Genomic DNA, 21,997 nt, shown 5'->3' on the forward strand with positions numbered 1-21,997 from the left:
TCTTTGACAGAATTATTGAAAAGTTTTTAAACAATATTTATCAGACCAGTTTATTCTGTCCTCAAGTTCCAAAGAAATTAATGTACGGTATTTTTCATTGCCATATGTAAAAAATGCAGCCTTTAGACGTGAACTGACAACAGCCCTAGGTACCTTGTACCCATATGTTAGTTTCAAGTTTGTGTTCAATAACCCGTTAACAATAGTTAGACTTTTTAAATTCAAAGACACCCTTCCGGAGTTGATGCGTTCTTTAGTTGTTTATAATATATACTCGGCCAAAATGTAATTTTGGAAATTACGTCCGATCTACCCGACGCTTACTGAAAGTCCGCATTGATTCCCATAGAGGTGTCAGTTATCGCAGTGGCTGTATTTTAAAATCAAAAGAATTTTCGGCCATAAGGAACCATTTGAACTCATGTAAAACTAACATTATGTACAATAATTTCAAAATACTCTGTCAAACTACCGATTGCCTTTTGCTCCTTCTTTTAGAATCTCTTTACATCAAGAAACTGTCGCCTTCTTTAAACAACCAAATTACTTCCACACCATTACATACTGCCTAACTGCTTATTACTCATCTCTCTCTCTCTCTCTCTCTCTCTCTCTCTCTCTCTCTCTCTCTTTTTTTATTTTCACTGGCATCGTCTTTGATTATTCTGTTCTTCATCGGATAACAGCCAAACCTCTTAACAGCAAGTCCGACAAAACCCTTTCCTGTTTTTTTAAATTTTTTTGCCTCTTATTACACTGAATTGTGTATAATTTTAATTTACTTTTAGTTTAAAGTCCCTATATAGTCTTTTTTTGACTAGATTTCTCATAATTATTAGCTTACTTTAGCATACTTCTTAATATTGTAAAAAATAATTCTGTTTATAGCCCTGAAGATGGGAAAGGACTCCCGAAACGTCGGTGTAAATAAAAAGAAGAAATGATTTCCGGTCTTCTCGTTGTCCTGTTTATTATTAAACTTAAGCTCACCAGGAGCGAAAATCTTACAATTTATATATATATATATATATATATATATATATATATATATATATATATATATATATATATACACACATACATATACATATATTTAAAATTTGTAACTGCCTCCTAGGTAACCAGAGAGCCCAGCGCAGAGGATTTCCAAATTTGGTAATCATCACTGTCCAAGTTATCTCCATAATCTTTCGGTTTCCTAACCATCCGAGGCCTCAATTTTCAGGAGTTATAATAGGTCTTCTTCTAACAATTGATACGAATAATTTCTTTGTTGTTTTAAAAGCAATTCAAGTTCCTCGTCGGATGAGTCGGCAGAATTCTCGGCTAGCACTCTACTAGGCCCGAGTTCGAGTCTCCGACCGGCCAATGAAGAATTAGAGGAATTTATTTCTGGTGACAGAAATTCATTTCTCGGTATGATGTGGTTCGGATTCCACAATGAGCTGTAGGTCCCGTTGCTAGGTAACCAATTGGTTCTTAGCCACGTAAAATAAGTCTAATCCTTCGGGCCAGCCCAGGAGAGCTGTTAATCAGCTCAGGGTCTGGCTAAACTAAGGTGTACTTAATAGCAATTCATGTTCTTCTGGCGTGTCGAAAGACTTGTTATGTCCACACCGGAAAGGGTTGCGCCATAGTGATAAACACCAAGTCAACAGTGGCTTTCTTTCCTCTTATAAGCGATTTCCTTCAGTGGATCTCTCTCTCTCTCTCTCATCTATCTAAACAAACATATACTAATATATATATATATATATATATATATATATATATATATATATATATATATATATATGCATACATGTATATATATATACATATATATATACATATATATATATATATATATATATATATATATATATGCATACATGTATATATATATATATATATATATACATACATACATACATATATATATATATATATATATATATATATATATATATATATATATATATATATATATAAAGTTCTGATCTTATTTACCTCTCAACCTGAATTTGGACGACGTTGCAACGGTCATTTCTGTTAAAATACAATGCAGCAATACTGACCTACTATGCAGCATAACAGCTACTGTTAGCATCGCCCAAGACTATTCCCTAACGAATTTAATAAAGAAAGTAATACGGCGTTAGCGTATATTTTTCAAGAACGATAAAGATTAGCATATACAATTTAGGCCTAAGGCTAAGCGCTGGGACCTATGAGGTCATTCAGTGCTGAAAAGATAATTGACAGTAAAAGTTTGAAAGGTGTGACTGGAGGAAAACCTCAAAGCAGTTGCACTGTGAAACAATTGTTAGGAGAGGGTGTATAATTCAGATGGGAGAAAGACAATACGAACGAAATTACAGTAAAGGGAATGAAAGGGGTTGCAGCCAGGGGCCGAAGGGACGCTGCAAAGAACCTTTAGTAATGCCTACAGTGTACCGCATGAGGTGCACAGATGGCACTGCCCCCCTACAGGTTCAAGAACGATAAAATATTCAAACTGCGTTGAAATAATTTGGGCGACGTCCGTAATTATGATGCTGATGATGATAACGTTAAAGAGAGAAATTACACGGTTATTATTAACATTTTTGATGATCTGCGCTGAGTCACACATGCGTAGACTGATTCCGTGCATGTTTTGTTTATTTATATATTATGCACAATACAACAATATCCAAAGGAAATGAACCTTTTAGGAGAAAGGGCACTGTTTACATTCCCTTGGGGAAATTTCACGCAAAGATGAAGTCGCAGGATTTTCCCGTTTGAAACTGCGTGCAGGAAAATTTTGTGGGTATTAAATGGTCAAATCTCGACGCGTTATGCTACCGTTGATATTTGCATTAATTAACATTAAAAATTCTTCAGTTTTGATAAGGTTATGCAAATCATCTCTAACTCGTCTGAAGTATAGTTTGGACAGCTTTTGCTCTCGAATAATGACGATATCCGTCACTGTCACTTTATTCCAAATACAGTGAGGATGGTCCAGCAATCACTTCAACTCAAGACGTAGTAATAATCGCCTTGCGGTACTCCTACAATTCACGAGAGAGAGAGAGAGAGAGGATGCTGATTTTTTTGTGAAAAAGAATAAAATTTTAAGAACTAATTTTGGGACATCATTGCCCAATTCCCGATTTTGCCCAACCTCTCAAGGCGTAGAACATTACCCGAATACCAGTTATCGTTAGTATTAAGGTAAACTCGTTAGGATCCCACCCCTTGCATCATGCAATTCATTCCTCGACGAAAGTGAGCCTCTCTAAACAAAAATTCTCATAGTGCAGATTATTCTGAACCCCTGGCTGTGGCTATGAAGTCACAAATGTCCAAGTGTGCGTTGTTTTCATGTCTGAATGACCGTCAGAATGTTTTATAGCAATAATGGTAGGTAGTGCAATTAGGGCTACTGCTAGTTCGAAGTCTCATATTTTAAATAACAACTGTGGACACATGCAATTCTTTCTCAAGAAAAATAAGAAAAACAAACTCGAATAGACAGATGTCGTTGTGTTACCGCATCTATATCTTTATTCGCCTCAACCACTCCATAGCAATGAGGGAAAGCGAGACAAACTGTTATTACTCCTTTCTTCTGTGTTTCCCACAGCCTTCATCTTCAGTTCCGACTTCGAACTAACCTTTAATAGTCTTTATTTATCTGAAGCTGTTGTTTTCGAGAATCTCAGCACAACAGAACATTACTCTTGGTCACGTTCACTCTCAACTTTCTCATCTTGTAAAAATTGGGGAAATCTGCACCAACTGCGGAGGCACCAGATGAAAAGCCAACAAGAGCGGTCACTGCTATATTCATACTTCATTGGCTGAATTGTAGCTGAAACAGTTGTGCAGAACACTTCCACAATCTCAGCCGTCCCGCACAACTACACAGAAGACTCATGGAACCTGCTAATTCTTAGGTTGTTTTTATAGTTTTTCTAAGAAGAAAGGGAGGCATTTTCATCATCACACATTTGTATAAGGAGGGCGGATACATGTGTAACTGGATAAATTGATACATATCTGAAAAGGTGTAGCCTAACTGCAGAAGAGAGCAGTAGGTCTATTCTCAGCACTTCCAGTTGCAGGCCATTTCTTTACAAGACTTCATAAGAAAAGGAGAGCAGATGCAAAAAATAAAAACTATCTTGACATTCAAAACTTGTGATACAGTTGAAATGAACACCGGAGTAACGTGTAGCAGTAGCTACTTGAGGACAATTTCAAAATGCTCTGGGGACTAAATTACTCATCTACACAATTCTTGCTTTCATTTACAGGGTTTCCATCAACACTTTTACATGGTGAAGAAAGGATTCTGTCTCCAGAATGCGTGAAGTGAAAGTCTACATTTTGCTTCTCGGGTTAAGTTTTACAGGTAAGACCTAGATGCACAATTCCTTCCCTTTTATTTTATAATAAAACGCGTTCACAGCAAAAGAGGATCAGCACAACCCATAAAGGACCTACTATGTATGTCATTCATTTAAATATCTGTTCTACAGCATTTTCCTAATTGGGACCACTAGACTGCGCCTTGTATAACTTTTGCCTTACGCTCTTGTGGAGTAACAACCTTTACTTGCAGTTTAGTTACCCCGCATCGAGAAGTGATGTTACCAACTCTTTAAAAACTCCTTTTCATTTTAGCGGTATGCAGTCAGCAGGATGTCAAGCCTCCAAGGATCCTAGAAGGGGAACAACTTCTGGCAAATGGAGCTGCAACACTGACTTGCGTGGGAGGCGAACCTCTCGTCTGGACATACAAGTACCAGGACTGCCAACATGTGAGTCTCTCATGACATATGGCCCAGAGATCATGTGTTTAGGAATGCTTGCGAGGAAAAGAAGGCTAGTGACCTAAACAGATGCAAAACATCGCAAAAAACTGAAACTTGCCGTGTTCCTGCCATGACCAACCACTACCAAATAACGTGGAAAACGAATCTTCACTTTTAATAACAAACTTTCTTAACATCACTGGCTTAGTTCTACGTTACACAATGTTTACTTGTGAATCACTTTTGTATTTTACTGAGTTGTTATTTATTTATTTATTTATTTACTCGATGTCTAAGTTTCACCGAACTTTACAGGAGAGTCAGTTAAACTTACGAAAACTGTCATGCCTTCAATTGCCACTTTTATTTTTTGTCAGCAATGTTTGGATTGCCAGGTTTAGTGACTGCTGCTTTCCTTTCGCGCCACACCTCTGGAATTCTCTTCCTGCTTCCTTTTTCCCCATTCATATATTCTTCCCTCGTTTATCTTCTTGTTTCCAGCAGACCTAAACTAGACAGGGGATCAATTGAACAATCTTCTCTCTTTTTATATACCTACTCTTTTTATGCCTAAGGCACTATCTGTACTCTCCTTGACAAGGCTGACACCCCCACCTCCTTACAACCCTTTCGCCATTAATTTTGTCACAACCAATGACTTCTCTCCAAGTTTTCCCCAGTGGGCATACGTATATTCATACCACTGATATGAATTTCATGTGTAAAGTGTTTCTCCTATGAAAAAATGCTTTCCTTCTGTACACTAACTCGAACATGTGTTAATTTTTTATTACCCAAGTAAGTTTTTGAATGCATTCCTCATCTGATCATCTTTATTTCAGGACATGGGAAAGCAAACCCGGACTTTGAAGACAGATGACGAATATCAATCCAAACTGGAGGTATGAGAAGAATCCAAGACATATATGTTTGATATACAACGGTGAAGGCAACAAGCTTATCACTCTTTGAAGGCAGCAAGTTTTTGATATATACTAAATTTTGTACAGCACAAAGAGTGACTATGGATTTATTTTAACATAACTTCTAAATGATGTTACGCCTGTTATATTTCAGCTAAATGACAGAAACAGTCAGGGTCATTACCACTGCCATTATGAGAACACTAGCCTGAGTGACCCCGGGGCATCTGCCAGTACTTATGTCTACCTTTTTTGTAAGTGACAGCGCTTCTTCCCTCAGCACAAACTTATGAAAGTCGATTGTTTTGATGTCAAATTCCACTGCCATAGAAATATAACTTGTTTAATTTACGAGTCTCTACCACATTCCGAGAGTTCGTTTTCAAAGAATTTTATTCGACAATGACAAGTATAAAATGTCAATCTCAGTGATGTTCTCATTTGAGAATTTCAATCCTCAGCATCAATAACAAATGTTTCAAGTTGAGCTGCTTTTCTCTACAGCTGATGAAGAACTCTTTGCCGAACCTGATTCAGATTGGTGTCAAAACCATACAGTAAGAGGAGGTTTCGGTGGCCAAGTGGTACTGGACTGTAGACCCACCCAGCCCAATCTTACAGTTGTTGTTGAACATGGTGGCAAGGTAAGGAATTAATACATCTTTACTTCGTAACAGACAACCTACGTTTTTCGATGTTTTATCTACAACCTTCGTCATACCAGTAACAACAGACTTTCGTTAATCACTGAATAAGTAAGATGTAACCTGACAACGCCAATTTTAGCCTAGAGACTACATTTGCATCTTGTGTTATTTAGATTTAATATATAGCCTTATCAACCTGCTTGAATTTCAACAACGAATTTTAACCTGTAATTAATAACCAAAAACTTCAAGGTTTTAACTTTCAGGTTAATAGATATAATCTTTATTTTAACCTGCAGACGACTATGGTAATAAAATTTTGAAAAAGAATACAACTTTACTTTATTAACTAAAACACGGAACCCCTAGACAGTGAAATGTAACTTAAAATTCAACCTATGATTTATAAATATAACATTTAAACAGTGGTGCTCTACACTCAGTAACACTGAAGTTATGAATTATAACCTCTATCTTACAACCTACAACATCTAACCACAAATCAAAGGTCCATGAATTATAAAATTTAATCTTTAATAACTGAGGCGTAACTCGCAATTTTGCCCGTTGATTTATAATGTGCATTATACAGCCCTTAACTGATGAATATATTTAACCTGTGACTCTCATACTTCAGCTTCAACATTTACCATTTTTCAGTATTTAATTTCCACCTTTTAACCATAACATCATCCTTAACTAATAGTACTTAAACTTTTCCCTTGAGAGCCACTACTAGTCCCACCTTTTTCTCGTTAACATCAACTCTCACTCTGTAACTCTTGACATCTCATCCATTTATTCTTATCTTGCAGACTTAAACATTTTAGCCTTTAACTATTAACCTTTACAATTTAAATCTTACAGTTTTAATGTCAAGACTTCAATTTAATTAAATATTTTACATTTTAACCTGTGACTAGGCTTTCTACCTCCAGTGTCAAGGTGTTTCTTTAAACTGGAAGATTAAATTTGAGCTCTTCAACATGCAAGTTTTTACCACTCATTTCAAATATTTTAGCTTTTTACCATAAATTTTTAATCCTGAACCTTATAAATTTCAACTAAACCTTCCAATCCCAGCCAATAACCTCAGCTTTTTGATGTCACCCCTTTTCGTCGCATGAAGGAGATACACAGAGGTCCTTTGGAGGATCCGAGGGCGGGCTATGAGCTCAGAAACCTGACGGAGGACAGCCAGGGAGAATATAAGTGCTATATTCACGACATCAGTAAGGATTTTGAAGTGGAAGGTAAGGCCTTCATTCTTGAATTTCTCTCTCTCTCTCTCTCGCTTGTGCTCTCTCTCCCTCTCTCTGTGTGTGTGTGTGTGTGTGTGTGTGTGTGTGTGTGTGTGTGTGTGTGTGTGTGTGTGTAAATCTGAATAAGTGCGTGTTTCAAAGTAAATCTGAATTAAGTGCGTGTTTTAAAATTGAATCTGTTTTGTTAAGTGTGTGTGTGTTTAAAATGTGTGTGTTTGTGTGTGTGTGTGTGTGTGATAATAAATCTGAATAGTGTTGGAATAGCGATATCTTAATAAAGATTTTTCCTAAATAAAATTTGAAAGAAGTGATTAATGTTGCCATTTTATATGCGACAATGCAGCCCAAAGTCGCGTGAAACGAAAGCAAGCTTAAGCGTGGCAAAGCAACGTTCAGTGTCCTTCCTCATGTTGAGCTGTGTGTTAATCTGTCAACGAGCAGAACCAAATGTCACTTTTCGTGTAATCATGTACGGAAAATGAAAGGTAGCCATCTCGACAAGATCTTACCTAACCAAACTAGGGGCAGCCGAAAAATACCCTAATAATTTGGCCAAAAAATAAGTTACATTTTTCTCATATTGTATAAAACGGATAAAACAAAGCTCGAGGAAGAGAGAAAGGTGAAAAGTGAAATTTCCGGCTTGACATCGAGTGCATTCTGAATAACGCTTCAAATCTTGCAATGGGAGTCGGAGCTGCTTCATTCTTTCCCCACCTGGATGAAGGCTTGTACTGATTTGCACATCCGAAAAATATAAGGAAGGCAGGACAGCAGTTGGTCATTATGACTATATGTTGGTCATTATGACTATATATATATATATATATATATATATATATATATATATATATATATATATATATATATATATATATATATATATATATATATGGGCGTGCGTGTGCGCGCGCGCATGTCTCAACCTGTGTATGTAAAGGTTTCGCACTAATACAATAACTGTAGGTATAATTCAAATTTTGAGTGATACCTCTCCAGATAAATGAATCAAAGTAAACTCTGTATGTGTAATAATCCCGCAATGAAATACTGGATATAGCGATCTGCAGAAAGATAATCCGGTACTTTCAACGTCTGTATAATGTGTCCACTGGCTTCATTCTGTCTCAAATGTTTCAGTTAAAGGACCTCTGGAATCGCCAAGGTTGGACGTCACCAAGAACACTTTTCCAGTGGTGGGCTATGACATGCAACTTTTCTGCCAAATTTTGGATAACAAATTCCAGTCGGAACCCACTTTTACCTGGACTCTGCCCAATGGAGTGAGTAGAGATATATATATATATATATATATATATATATATATATATATATATATATATATATATATATATATACCATATATATATATATATATATACCAGCAGACTTTGTATATGTATCTACAGGTATGGCTACTTTGTATATATGTTTTTAACTATACACGGTTTCCCCGAACATGAACTGACACCAGAGACAAGACAACATTCCAGGTCAACTGCCCATTCACACCTAAACTGTCCCACCGCAGATGAAAGGACTGAGCAGAAAACCTTAGCACAAAACGCTCTCATCCATCCTTTCACACGAACTCCTCATTTCTCACCTTTCCAGTTCTTTTAAAGCCACATATACTCGGCAAACAGTTCATCTGTTAATTTGTTAATTGATCCGTTTTTCTAATAACTGATCTCTTTCTATATTTCCCATTACCTGCTGTTACGTTTTTCGAATGAACACCGAATTCTTTGGAAGCTTGAATTTCAAGTCAATGGCCCCTGTGAGCTTGTCCCATATGAAAAGGCTTCATCTCCTGAATAACAACAATAATAATAATCTAAACAACTTCCTCTTTCTTTCATACATACTCACATTCACAACTCGCCTTCACAAGGGGAACAGTTCCTTCATACATTCCCACCTGGGCTTCCATAGACACCTCAAGTCTAATTCCAATCTTTGTGCATCCCCCCCCGGCTACCTTCCTTTTACACACACACACACACACACACACACACACACACACACACACACACACATATACACATATATATATATATATATATATATATATATATATATATATATATTATATATATATATATATTATATAATTTTCGTTTATTCCAGAGAAAAGTTGAGATAGCACCAGAATATCATAGTGTTCAGTCGCACATGTATTATACAAGTTACCTTCGCGTCCCAAACGTCACACTAGAGGACAGCGGAACATACAACTGCACAGTCAACATCGAAGGGCGATCTCCCTTACCGGCGACACGGGACATAAACATTAAAGGTAAACTGTTTCTTCTTTCATTATTTCGAACAAAGGGAATGGCGTTTAGGCTGTGTGTTGTTATAAAGAAACTTTACGAAATTTGGTCAAAGAGATTTCATATTTTTTTCGTCGTATTAGTACAAATATACGTGTTCCATTTTCCAGAGAATGAGAATCCCTTCCTAACAGTTAGCACTGACACACAAAACATCACATGCAGCACAGGAGAGGACGTATTTTGGAAGCTCAAGGTTGCAAGTTTTCCTCCATCCTTCACATTACAGTCAAACAGCAAGGTAAGTGATAATTTACTTTGAGAGAGATCTCATCTATACTTCATTCTCCCCTCTCCATCCTTTTTCTTACTCATGACTTTCTCCCTATAATTTCACCTTTTATTCCTGTTTCCTTCTGTACGTCACTTCTCCCCCGTTGCATTGATGCATAAGGTACCAAATTTGTACAGTTTACCAAAATCTAACATTTATCTTAGCTTAATTAACTTAATTCACTTTCTACTCATTTTCATGTTGACTGCTCTTATCCTTGTCAGACAATGCAATAAAATCCGATGATGCTTACAGTTTTGAAGAAAATACTCAAAAGAACTTGAAGCCTACCATAATGTAAATTTAGGATGGAAGCTAAACTCCAGTTAAACTATTCAGTTCAAAACTAAAACTGCCTGAAGCCTTGAGTTGCATTCCAAGTGTCAATCTGAATCTCGGAACTACAAAGACCCTTTCGGTCTCAGATCGACCACCGGCAGTACCCGAACGGCACATGCATACTTGAGAAGAAAAGAGCGACACCTTCTGACTTTGGCGAGCACACGGTGACCGTGACAACGAACACCTCACTTGGCGTCAAAACTGAGCAAGTCTCCTTGTACCTGGAAGTCAAAAGTAAGTTCTCTTCTTTACATTCAACCTTTTTGCTCCATGGCAGGTCCTTTGTGAGCTTAGAGATCAGGAATTTTTGCTAAACTATTTTTCATAGTTAAAAAAACATATTTGCCCTGTAATTGTTTCTTTTCACTCATTCACTCAGGAAATTCGTTGCAAATTTAGACTTGGTAATACCACGGCCTCACTAATTAAAGTCATGTACGAAAAATTTCTGACTAAATAAGGCCTACAGCGTTATTTTTAGACATTCACCATCTGAAGCTCCTTCACTCGGGTTTAAAATTAAACTGCTTCTCCAAAACAGGCGAAACGGAGCTGAAAATAACGGGAATAAACGCCACCACGAGGCCAAACGCCACAATAACTCTCAGTTGCAATGCTATCGGGTATCCTATGGAGAACATCACTTGGCATTATCAGTCCTGCCCAGACGGTGTATGCCCCGAATCCTTCAGGGAACCAGAGGTATGAGGGTATCTGTTATTCACACATCTGTTTTGCAAGTGGCAAAAACTAGTATCATTTCTTGGATAATTCTCCATTTACATAATATCACTAACCCTAATAATGGCTTTGGGTAGTTTTAAAAAATTAAGTGGACATCCCGCATTTTTTCCCTCCACTGTATTTCATTTTATCTCTTGCCCTCCCACATTCTATTTTCTTATAACAGAAGTTCACTAATATGGATCTACATTACATACAAAAAGGGGGGTAATAATTTGTTTACTTACCATTGATTTATAGGGTTCCCGGATTACGTATGCAGTACACAAGGAGAACCACCATTCATCTGAATGCACGTTTGTGGCCAAAGAATTTGCCAGGATCCGATGTCGGTCTGGAAAGAAAGAGGAATTTGCGAATATTGTAGTTTCAGGTTTGTTGATCTTTCTTCCTTCCCACCTCATCATTCTCCTTTCTTTACATGAAATATTCTTTCATTCAGCTCTAGCGTGATGGATTGCTTTGGTGCTAAACAATTTTTGAAAAGTCTTTTCTCTGAGCTTTTATTCGCAATGCACCACAATCCAGATTTTCTCTATATACATATGTATAACACATATATTGTATGTATATTTGTATATGTATATGTATGCATGTATGTATGTATATATATATATATATATATATATATATATTATTATAATTATACACAAATTATATTCATACATAGAAACATTATTCAATTAGGCTACACATAACACTCTCACTTCGAATTCATTACCGTATACCTTGGGAATTACACCCTAGGGCATTATGTTCAAGTCATGTTACATGTCTTGAACAGGATTCTAACCTACGCCTTTTTGGGACTGGAACGTGGGCTACCATGACTTTATCCCCTATTTTCGACTGAGAGGATCAAGTCTCTGTCACCCTAGTTCTAAAATCCTGTTCAGGGTAGGTACATTTATCTTGTATAATGCCCTATGGTAGAGTGAATTTGACATAACAGGTTATTTGTGGTTTTATATTTAAGATTATAACAAAAAATTGAGTAAAATTTTATACAAACTGTTATTCATACATACATACAGGCATACACATGCCATTTATAATATAATATATAGATATATACACACATTCTCTCTCTCTCTCTACTTATATATATATATATATATATATATATATATATATATATATATATATATATATATATATATATATATATATATATATATATATATATATATATATACAGTATATATATATGGTTGTATGTCATTTGTGATCTATATATTTTCGTTCAGCACGAACGTGTGCAAAGAAGTCTTAGACATACGGTATCATGTTTATTACAGTTGTTGAAAAGATACAAATCAAACAATACGCACATTCCGCGTTTATTTCACTAATCTCACAGTTATTTCACACTCCTGCTCTCTCTTCGACTAAAACAATCAACAGATTCATGGAGCACATTTTGTATACTTTCATGCTAATTATTATTTACAACAATAACGTCTTTCCCCAGAGTTTGCGGAGCCTTTCTCCTTCAAGTACAACGGCACCGGTGGAATGAAGGACCTGCTAACAATTTCCGGTGAAAGACGGGACCTGCTATCACTTTGCAGTGTAATTAAGGACTCGCAAAGAATTCCCGACGTACTGAAAGACACGCAAGCATTTTTCAGTGAAATGAAGGGCCCGCAAATAATTAACGATGAACTAAAGTACGTGCGAAGAATGTCCGACGAAATGGAGGTCCTGGAAATAATTTCCGATGAAATAGTCCTGCAAACAATTCTCGATAAAACGAAGGACTTGCAAACAGTTTGCAGTGAAGTAAGGGTCCCGCAAACGATATACGAAGTAAAGCACCTGCTAACAAATTGCAGGGAAGTGAAGGACCTGCTAAAAAACACCGAAATGAAGATTCTGATAAACATAGAAATGACGTACCTGAAAACAATATACGAAGCAAAGGCCATGCTAACAATGTGCCATGAAATTAAGGAAATGCTAACTTCGCATTATACCGTCAAAGAGACAGACTCTTTCACCTTGACTTGTACAGCCTCCAGATTCTACTTTAGTAACATCTCTCTTCAGTTCTGGGCAAGAGACAAGGACGTCATTATGAAAGGTAAAGAATTTCACTGCTAAGTGAAGGGTCCCAAACTATGTGAAAAGTGTTAGGATGTCAAGGACGTAGGTCAAGGACTCTCTCGCTCCTGGGCACAATGTCAAAGCTCCTTTTCTTACGCTTTCTTTAAACACTTTCTGCTTTGAATGTAAGATAGTGAGTGTTTGCAACCCACTGCGCTGGATAAGTTACGGCAGTATCTTGCTCCTCGCTTGCGCAGTCTGCAGGATAATCTTGTAAAACTCTTCCCTTCTTTTGAATATCTTGTTTTAAGTACTTCCCAAGCTATCTCTTCTTTTGAATATCTTGTTTTAAGAACTTCCCAAGCTATCTCTTCTTTTGAATATCTTGTTTTAAGAACTTCCCAAGCTATCTCTTCTTTTGAATATCTTGTTTTAAGAACTTCCCAAGCTATCTCTTCTTTTGAATATCTTGTTTTAAGAACTTCCCAAGCTATCTCTTCTTTTGAATATCTTGTTTTAAGTACTTCCCAAGCTATATAAGTTCTAGCTTAACACTAATGGTGGGTGAAAGCAAGACACTCTATAAGTTCTAGCTTAACAATAATGGTGGGTGAAAGTAAGTACCAATATAAAGTGGGTTCTTATAACGCAATCTTTCGGAATGATACAAAACAAAAATTGAATGTAATCGTTGGGACGATCTCTGGCTAAGTGGACGAATGATTGTCCCGGATGCAACAGTATTGCCTAGTTGGTGATATATCATCATTACCATGACACGCTTACATTAAAGGGGGCGGTGACTGTGCATAAACGTATGAATGTTATTATTATTATTATTATGGGAGGTATGTTAATGGTATATGAACCTAAGGATGAAATATTCAGTATAAGGGTACAAGAGAATAGTACAAAGAATGATAACTGGCACGTAGGCAAAGTCCTTCTCATATAACAAATGTGCAACGATATCTTTAATATGCCAATACTTACGTCCTCTCTTTTTAATTCATCCATGTGAAAGAATGCTCCGTATTACTATGCTCTTTACAGAGAGCAGGAACTTCATCTAAGTACTTTCATTTCGAGCTTGCTTTTATATCCAGCATGTTTATCCTGGCTTTCACGATGAGGGTACCCTCATCTTTACTCGATTTTTTTAAAATGTAAGGATGTGGGTTGCTTCCTGTTCTATATTTTCACTTCTTTATTACCTTCCCTTCTTTGTCTCTTATAGATTTCCTATAATTCCATTTCATTTTTTGCGATGCTCTTTTTTTCCAATTTTCCATTTCTTTTATATATATCGGAATGAATAAAGGGGAGGGCTAAAAAAGTCCTACTGGATAGTTTACGGTAAATATTACGCATTTTTTCTAGGGTTTATTAAATATCCAATAGTGGTATTCTCTACTCGTATATCTGTTTGCCTGTTGGAGAAAATGTGGTGGGCACAGTCTTTTGAGAACCAAGAATCTGTTTTGCTACTTTTGGTTACTCCAGGGTAGGAAGAGAGATTGACTTGGCCTAAATGTTACATATCAGCTTGGTAGATCAACACTGGATTTTTATCAGTTTTCTAACATTTCTGTAGAGTGGAATCAATTGTCTCGATAATAGGCCATTAGAAACTTTTTTTTTTAACTACCAAGAAGAATGACAGTACGCCAAAGGAAAATAGCTTATCACACTCATCAAATCTTAACATGTTTCCAGAGAACCATTTTAAAACCGTTAAAATCAATTTTCATTGTTGATTATTTATGCCTGAGATAATGGTGCCAGATTATTCTGTTTACAGATAAAGTACCTGGGGCATACACACAAACTGATCTTGACCTGATTAGTACCTTTGACGTTGCAAACGCCAGCAGCAGAGATCAGGGGCATTACAAGTGCACTGCGTCACCAATAAGAGATTATGAAAGGAGTTGGGTAACCTTGTATCTGGAAGGTGAGAATAATCCATAAATAATTCTTGGTTTACCTAGTACACAGTGCAATTACTTGCAATCATTACGCTGCTTCAAAACTAATCTGGCAATCGTCCTTTTTATTTTTCCTTCACTTTCATCAAAACCATTTGACCCAGGGTCATGCTACTCAAAGTACGATCGTATCAATAATGCCAATTGAGTTTGCTGTACACGAGATAATGGTTAAACTAGCTCTAAATAATTCAGATACTCTTTTCATGTCTTCCCACCTTGTAGTACAAAATACATAGTATATAACACAACTTCCTCTTTTATACAGGTATCACATCCTCAGCTATCTCAGAGAACCTCAAGTCATTCCAAAATATTTTCTTTCGTGTTTAATTGTTAAACTGGGGACAAACAGGGAGCACTTGACGTTCTTTTTGATTTAGCCACGGTCACTAATCCACAAAGCGCAGCAATTTCCAAGTAATATAACGCACTTCGCGTTCACCCACCCGTTCCCTAAGACAAAGAAACCACAGGGTAAACGTACAAACAAAACTGATGCTACGCAGCAATTACTTAACAAGAATATTTCCTCTTTCCAGTTGTCACCCCTGCAGCTCTCAAGGGAACAGGGAACATGATGCCAATTAACCATGAGGTAGTTAAGGTGGTCAAAGATCCTTTCACTTTAGATTGTTCCGTCTCCGGCACACCTATCATCAACATCATCTGGACAAAAGTTTGTTTTGTTATGTGTTCTTCAACAATGGGCTCTGCTCTGTCATTCATGTTGTCTATGCGCGTGTGAATGTAACTGGAATTTGTATTACTCAGTTTCTTTTTCATGCATGTTTTGTTACAGAAGGGTATTACAAGTGTATTAAACTTTTCTAACAATGAAAAGATTTTTTTTTGTCTCTTGTAGTCATGACTACAGCTTTACTGTTGCCGTTGTAGAGGAGATAAACCAGATAAAAAGTTTACCCAAGTTTTTCAAATTCTCAACAGGATGATCAGCCTCTCCCTAGTAATTTCGGCGAATTCGGGGAGGACAACCAGACCATAACGATCACTCACCTGGATCCCACAATCCATTCGGGACATTATGAATGCGAGGCTAGAAATAAGGCCGGATCTGTTAGAGGATTTCTCACTCTAACTGTGAGTGGTAAGTCTCATGTGTGTGTGTGTATGTGTATATATATATATATATATATATATATATATATATATATATATATATATATATATATATATATATATATATATATTATATTTATAAATATTTTCTGTTCGCCCTCTATGCAGTTTGTTGTAGGAAAAAATACACGAACAACGACAGGGAACGTCTTTGTGCGAGCAGGGGAGTGCTAAGCAATTAAAAAATTAACGTCCGTTCATAGCAAGACTAGGGAGCATTAGGGACCTAAACCCATAGGAAGGTTTCCACAATTCACCTCTATTGAAGGCGGTCTTAAGCTACTTTACCCTGTACTATGTTTGGCGAATGTTTTGACAAAATTTCAGACCCTGCGGGTAAAAGAGGCCAGCCAGCCATCCTGTTTGCCCTGAAAACAAGCAGAGAGAAATTTGCCTGCGTGAGAGAGTCACGCGTCTCATAGTCCTCTCCCTCTGACTGTGTTTCCTTGCTATTAGTGAATTGTGAAGACTGCTATTATCAAGACTTCCGATCGTCAGTTATATGCGCAAACAACTTGTCGTCCACAATAAGTCTGATTTTGTTGCAAAGCTTCGTCGATTTACTAGTATCTCTTTCTGTATTTCCCGTTTCCTTTGTTTCCTTCTTCACCACCATCTAGATACACCAAGTACCCAAGTTTCTTTTATGAAGTTTAGATTAAGAATAATTTATATTGCTTAGTGACATTCCACTATTCCCGTGAAGTAATTAGGAATTAGGGAAGGTTAAACAAGTCATTTACAGTATTTATGCAGCCTTGTGTCTTGATCCCATTGTTCGGAAGAGCCTGTTGTGTTAAAAAATAGTACTGTAGCGGAGAGAAAATTGACTGCGTCCGAAGTTGGACAATTATTCAAGTAAATTTGCTAGCTAACTGCATATTCTTTGTGTCGAGGGTTCTCCTCGACTGGCGACCTTATTTCATTAATAAACATCTGTCTTCAAGGTTAATTTGTAGCTTCAATTGACAGGTTACATGTGTCCTTGGCACTCAGGGCCTTATAAATTACGTTACTCAACCCAAACGTAACAATAATATATATATATATATATATATATATATATATATATATATATATATATATATATATATATATATATATATATATATATATATATATATATATATATATATATATATATATATATATATATATATATTTTTGTATATAACTTACTACATAAGCATGGAACTAATCAACACATGAGCATGTGTTTCATAGAAATAAATTTGTGACTTACATCAGGATCAAACCTTAGTCTTTCAAATGCAAGGCCAGGATGCTACCAATTAACCCACACAAGTCATAAAAGAAGTTGGGACCTAAATACTTCTGTACCTGAGGATTTTCTTGGGCAGGCTGCCACCTAACATTCCAGCGAATTCCACCCAACTGGTAGCGGACTGACCTTTCCTTTGAAAGGTAGGATTCGATCCTGCTGTGAGTCCAAAATTTATTTCTGTGAAACAAGTGTTCATGTGCTGATTAGTGCCATCATTCTTACACTGAAGGAGTAATTCGAATGAAATGCTTACCAATAGACTCACTGGTGGGTTGGGAAGTTGGGTACAATTCACTGGTATGTTAGGCGGTATCTGCTCAGAAAAAACCTCAGTTATAAAAGTACTTAGATACCAACTTCTTTAATGACCTGTGTGAATCAGCTGATAGCACCTTGGCCTTTCATTTGAAAGATCAGGGTTCGATCTCGATGTGTCAGAAATTTCATATATATGTACATATGTGTATATATATATATATATATATATATATATATATATATATATATATGTATATGTATATATATACATACATATATATATTCATATATACATATATGCAAACGCAAACACACACAAAAACCAACTCAGTCACTCTCCTTTGCTATTTTGTAGATGAAGGATCCAGCAAAACCCATGAAGTTATCATAGGTATCATTACACCCTTCCTCATCTGCCTCCTGGTGGTAGTTCTAGTGTTGTTGCGAAGAGTGAGACAAGATTTCCTAAAGAGACGTGAGGCAAAGAAGAACATGGCTTTACTTTTCGAGAAAGGACGGCCCGACGAACTCAACCCAGACTGCACAGCTGACGAACAAGCTGAGCTCCTTCCTTATGACCACAAATGGGAAGTTTCTAGGGACCAAATACAACTGGGTGAGCCAGTGTACTTGACTTCATTTGTATTTGTGGTAGAGTGAGGCCAACTGTAGAGCAAAAGAGAATACAATATGAAGAAAAAAACTGTTCTTTAGTCACTTCAAGTTTTCTACTATATGCAATGCGATGTACTGAGTTATCTCCATCCCAGTCCATATTTTTCTTCTAGTTACCATTTTCAGTTTAATTCCAATTACATTTTCACGAAGTTATACCTTCAATGAAATGTAGATATATCCATTTGAATTATCTTTACCTTCATGCTCTCAGTGTATTCCAGCAACTTTTCTCTCTTGAGAAAATTCAAAGCAGGTCCACTCGTAATTTGCATGACTGACTTTCTGCAGGCTACTGAAACCTTTACCCCACATGAGTGCCTCTGTGAATACATTCTATGCTGTTTTAAATCCACACATAAATAGTCTAGCCTGATTTAGATTATATAAAGATGTAATTAGATGTAATTTTAATATTCTTTCTTGGATAACAAAAGATTTCTCATTGTACTGACATTAATTGGAACAATCTATATCTTGCCCTCTCTGTGTGTACGCTCTCTATAGGCCAGCAACTTGGAACCGGAGCCTTTGGGCGTGTAGTCAAAGCCACAGTATCAAACCTGGAGCCTGGGATATCAAAAACAGTTGTCGCACTCAAAATGTGCAAGATGCAAGCAGATACTACCCAGATCATGTCACTGATTCAAGAACTGAAAATCATGATTCACATTGGAAAGCATCTTAACATTGTTAACCTTATGGGTTCTTACACTGCTAATGTTAGCAAAGGTAAGACATGTATATGAAGATGATTTTACCTGCATCTATACTGTTCCATGGAGATATGAGTATTGGTCACTGAATGGAATTTTAGAGAATTTGTCCTCTAATTAAGAGAGTAGTATGAAGTCCAGGTTTACATTACAAGTCCTACTTACTGTCCATAAAGAGAATGAATGGTCTGTTGTTAATAAATACACATTAAGAATGTGATAAATTAGAGGATTAAACTTGCAAAACAATGTTATTGTATCGTAAGAGATACTGGATAGTGTTTTCTTTGAGCAAGCAGAAAAAATCACATTATAAAAATATGCTAGACTTTTTTTTTCCACTAACAATTCACTGCTTCATTTTAAATTCTGATATCAGGAGAGCTATGGATCCTTGTTGAGTACTGCCAATATGGCAGCCTTCTCCAATTCCTTCACTGTCATCGGCTTAAATTTGAGAATGTCATCGACCCCATCACCGATTTGGTCAACTTAAGTGGAAGAGATGGTAAAGAGAGCATTTCACCTTCCTCGGCCGTTCTCAAATCTCCAGGGTCAGTCAACTCTTTCAGTGACCCTCAGTCCCTAACACATTCCGAGTCTGTCCAGACAGCTTCACCTGCCATGCATACCGGTACAAGACCATGTGAGATTTCATTGGAGTCTCCAGCATCCCCCAAAGTTCTGTTCTCATCCTCGTAAGTAATCTACCTCTATAGGACTTTGCACTATTCCTCACTGCCATTATCTAAACATTGGTAACCTTGCAAATTTACTTGTGAAAAGTTGCAAGCTGCTAATAACAACAAAAGTAAGGTTGGTGGGTTGACTCAATTCCTGCTTGATCACTATATGCTAACTAGTGTGGTTACTAATTTCCTTAAAGTGCAGAAAAGGGGAATCTATGTGGCTTAACCAGACACTTTAAGTGTGGCCAGTTTCTCCACAGCCACAAAGCTGAAGTGAAGAATAAATATATTATTTAAATATATAAGCTGAAATTGCGAATATCAGGTTGTAGGTAAGACTACAGTATTGTACTATATTTTACTTGGTTACTGAGAATTCTGGTGCAGTACTGATTCCTGAAGATGCTGAGAGGTTCCTGAGCTGTGAAGGCTGGAGGAAGGAAATTAAACTGGAAAAGGCCCCTGAATCATAGCAGGAGTGGAATTTATGGGACTTTTGATTCACTTCCATGGTCAGTGACCAATTCCACCACAGCATGTTCATTATTTGTAAAGCCCCGTTCAAAGGTGAGCAATACTTTTCAATGTCCTGTTCCATGGTATTCCACAGATGTTTCCATCCTCTTCAAGCCTCCAAAGAACATTCTGGTGTTAAACTATCTTGTTAAACTATCTTCTGGCATTATTGTAAGTATCTGTTTGAAAATTGACAGCTCTGGAATCACCTGATGACCTCTGCTTGAAGCACTGTTTTTGATATGTTGCAGAAATGGTTGTTCAGGTTAATCATTCTTTTTCAGGTTTAAAATTTTTGAAAACAGCAAAATTTGCTGCAAGCAGATCCAGATCACCCTTGCAGAATGCAAGAAAAATGGTTGAAGTGACGTTCTTGTTTATCAGCTGTTATTTTACTTTAATTATTGTGACCATTACACTGCACAGTGTTTGAGGTGATGATGATGATTATAATTATATCTCCAAAGCTGTACACACTCTATTAGCCACTGCTATTTTTTCTTGTCTCAAATTCAAAAGTGACTTTGTCCATACAGCAGATGTATTTATTTTGTGGTGTGATCCGTTTGGGATGAAATTTCATCTTTATGGCTTGCTGGCTAATTTCTCGCAACTTCTGCAAGTAATTCTTTCTGGAAATAATTTTGTTACTACTACTACTTTAACGTTTCTTCTCTTAATGAAAGCTTCTTCATTGGTAATCTGGCGTTGTTGACAGACAAGCCTATGATCCTGCTAGGTACCTCTTTGCCGATTAGCTCTACCTTTAGCCAAAGCAAGGGAGATGATTTTCACTTCAAAAATCTTATCTTTTAAAGCTTTGATACAGGCCATACCTTCCACTTTTGTCCTTGTGGATACTTTGAGAGGCTGCTCATACTTCAGAATGCAGTCTTAACTGTCAGAACTATCAGCTTTCTTGGTAGACCAATACAGTACATCTCTTCCAGTTGATAAGGTCAGAAGAACCAAGAACCATGGTAATTCTAAAAAATCTTCATGAACTCCCTTAGTTCTTTCCAGTAACAACTCCATCGATCCTTACTCAGTGACTCTCTATTTAGTCTTCCACTCTGAATATAACACTTTGCTCAGGGCTACATTTTATGACGTGCAGTTTTTTATTGTTTTAAAACCTTGAATTATAAACATTACAGAGCCCATCCTGATGTTAACATATAAATTTAAATATGAAGGTAAACTGTTTTCTCTAAGTAATGGAAAAGCAATTATACATCAACATATGAACTCAAAAGATATGCCTTCTCTAGTTACAATAACAAAGCAATATCAGCTTAGAGAATTTTCTTCCGACATGAATTCAATGTACAGTACAATTTTAGTATTTTTCTTTCTGGTTTTATCAAGT

At 36.6% G+C, this 21,997-nt stretch overlaps 1 protein-coding gene across 3 annotated transcripts in view; it reads left to right on the forward strand.

Moving 5' to 3' along the window:
• LOC136853712 (vascular endothelial growth factor receptor kdr-like) overlaps positions 1-21,997 on the forward strand; it is an 80,527-nt gene that overhangs the window by 52,605 nt on the left and 5,925 nt on the right. For all 3 annotated transcript variants that reach the window (XR_010857539.1, XM_067129683.1, XM_067129684.1), the window contains 19 exons: positions 4,287-4,384; positions 4,657-4,793; positions 5,630-5,689; positions 5,865-5,964; positions 6,215-6,354; positions 7,487-7,610; positions 8,760-8,902; positions 9,750-9,918; positions 10,066-10,196; positions 10,655-10,805; positions 11,113-11,273; positions 11,556-11,688; positions 12,787-13,398; positions 15,163-15,315; positions 15,892-16,028; positions 16,298-16,457; positions 18,388-18,648; positions 19,215-19,439; positions 19,803-20,121. Coding sequence is in view for 2 of the 3 variants with exons in the window: in XM_067129683.1 (XP_066985784.1) it covers positions 4,336-4,384; positions 4,657-4,793; positions 5,630-5,689; positions 5,865-5,964; positions 6,215-6,354; positions 7,487-7,610; positions 8,760-8,902; positions 9,750-9,918; positions 10,066-10,196; positions 10,655-10,805; positions 11,113-11,273; positions 11,556-11,688; positions 12,787-13,398; positions 15,163-15,315; positions 15,892-16,028; positions 16,298-16,457; positions 18,388-18,648; positions 19,215-19,439; positions 19,803-20,121 (3,365 nt within the window). In the remaining variant the exon portion in view is untranslated. The remainder of the gene's footprint in view (positions 1-4,286; positions 4,385-4,656; positions 4,794-5,629; positions 5,690-5,864; positions 5,965-6,214; positions 6,355-7,486; positions 7,611-8,759; positions 8,903-9,749; positions 9,919-10,065; positions 10,197-10,654; positions 10,806-11,112; positions 11,274-11,555; positions 11,689-12,786; positions 13,399-15,162; positions 15,316-15,891; positions 16,029-16,297; positions 16,458-18,387; positions 18,649-19,214; positions 19,440-19,802; positions 20,122-21,997) is intronic.

Source organism: Macrobrachium rosenbergii, chromosome 27 (genome assembly GCF_040412425.1).
Source record: "Macrobrachium rosenbergii isolate ZJJX-2024 chromosome 27, ASM4041242v1, whole genome shotgun sequence".
NCBI classification, from domain to species: domain Eukaryota; kingdom Metazoa; phylum Arthropoda; class Malacostraca; order Decapoda; family Palaemonidae; genus Macrobrachium; species Macrobrachium rosenbergii.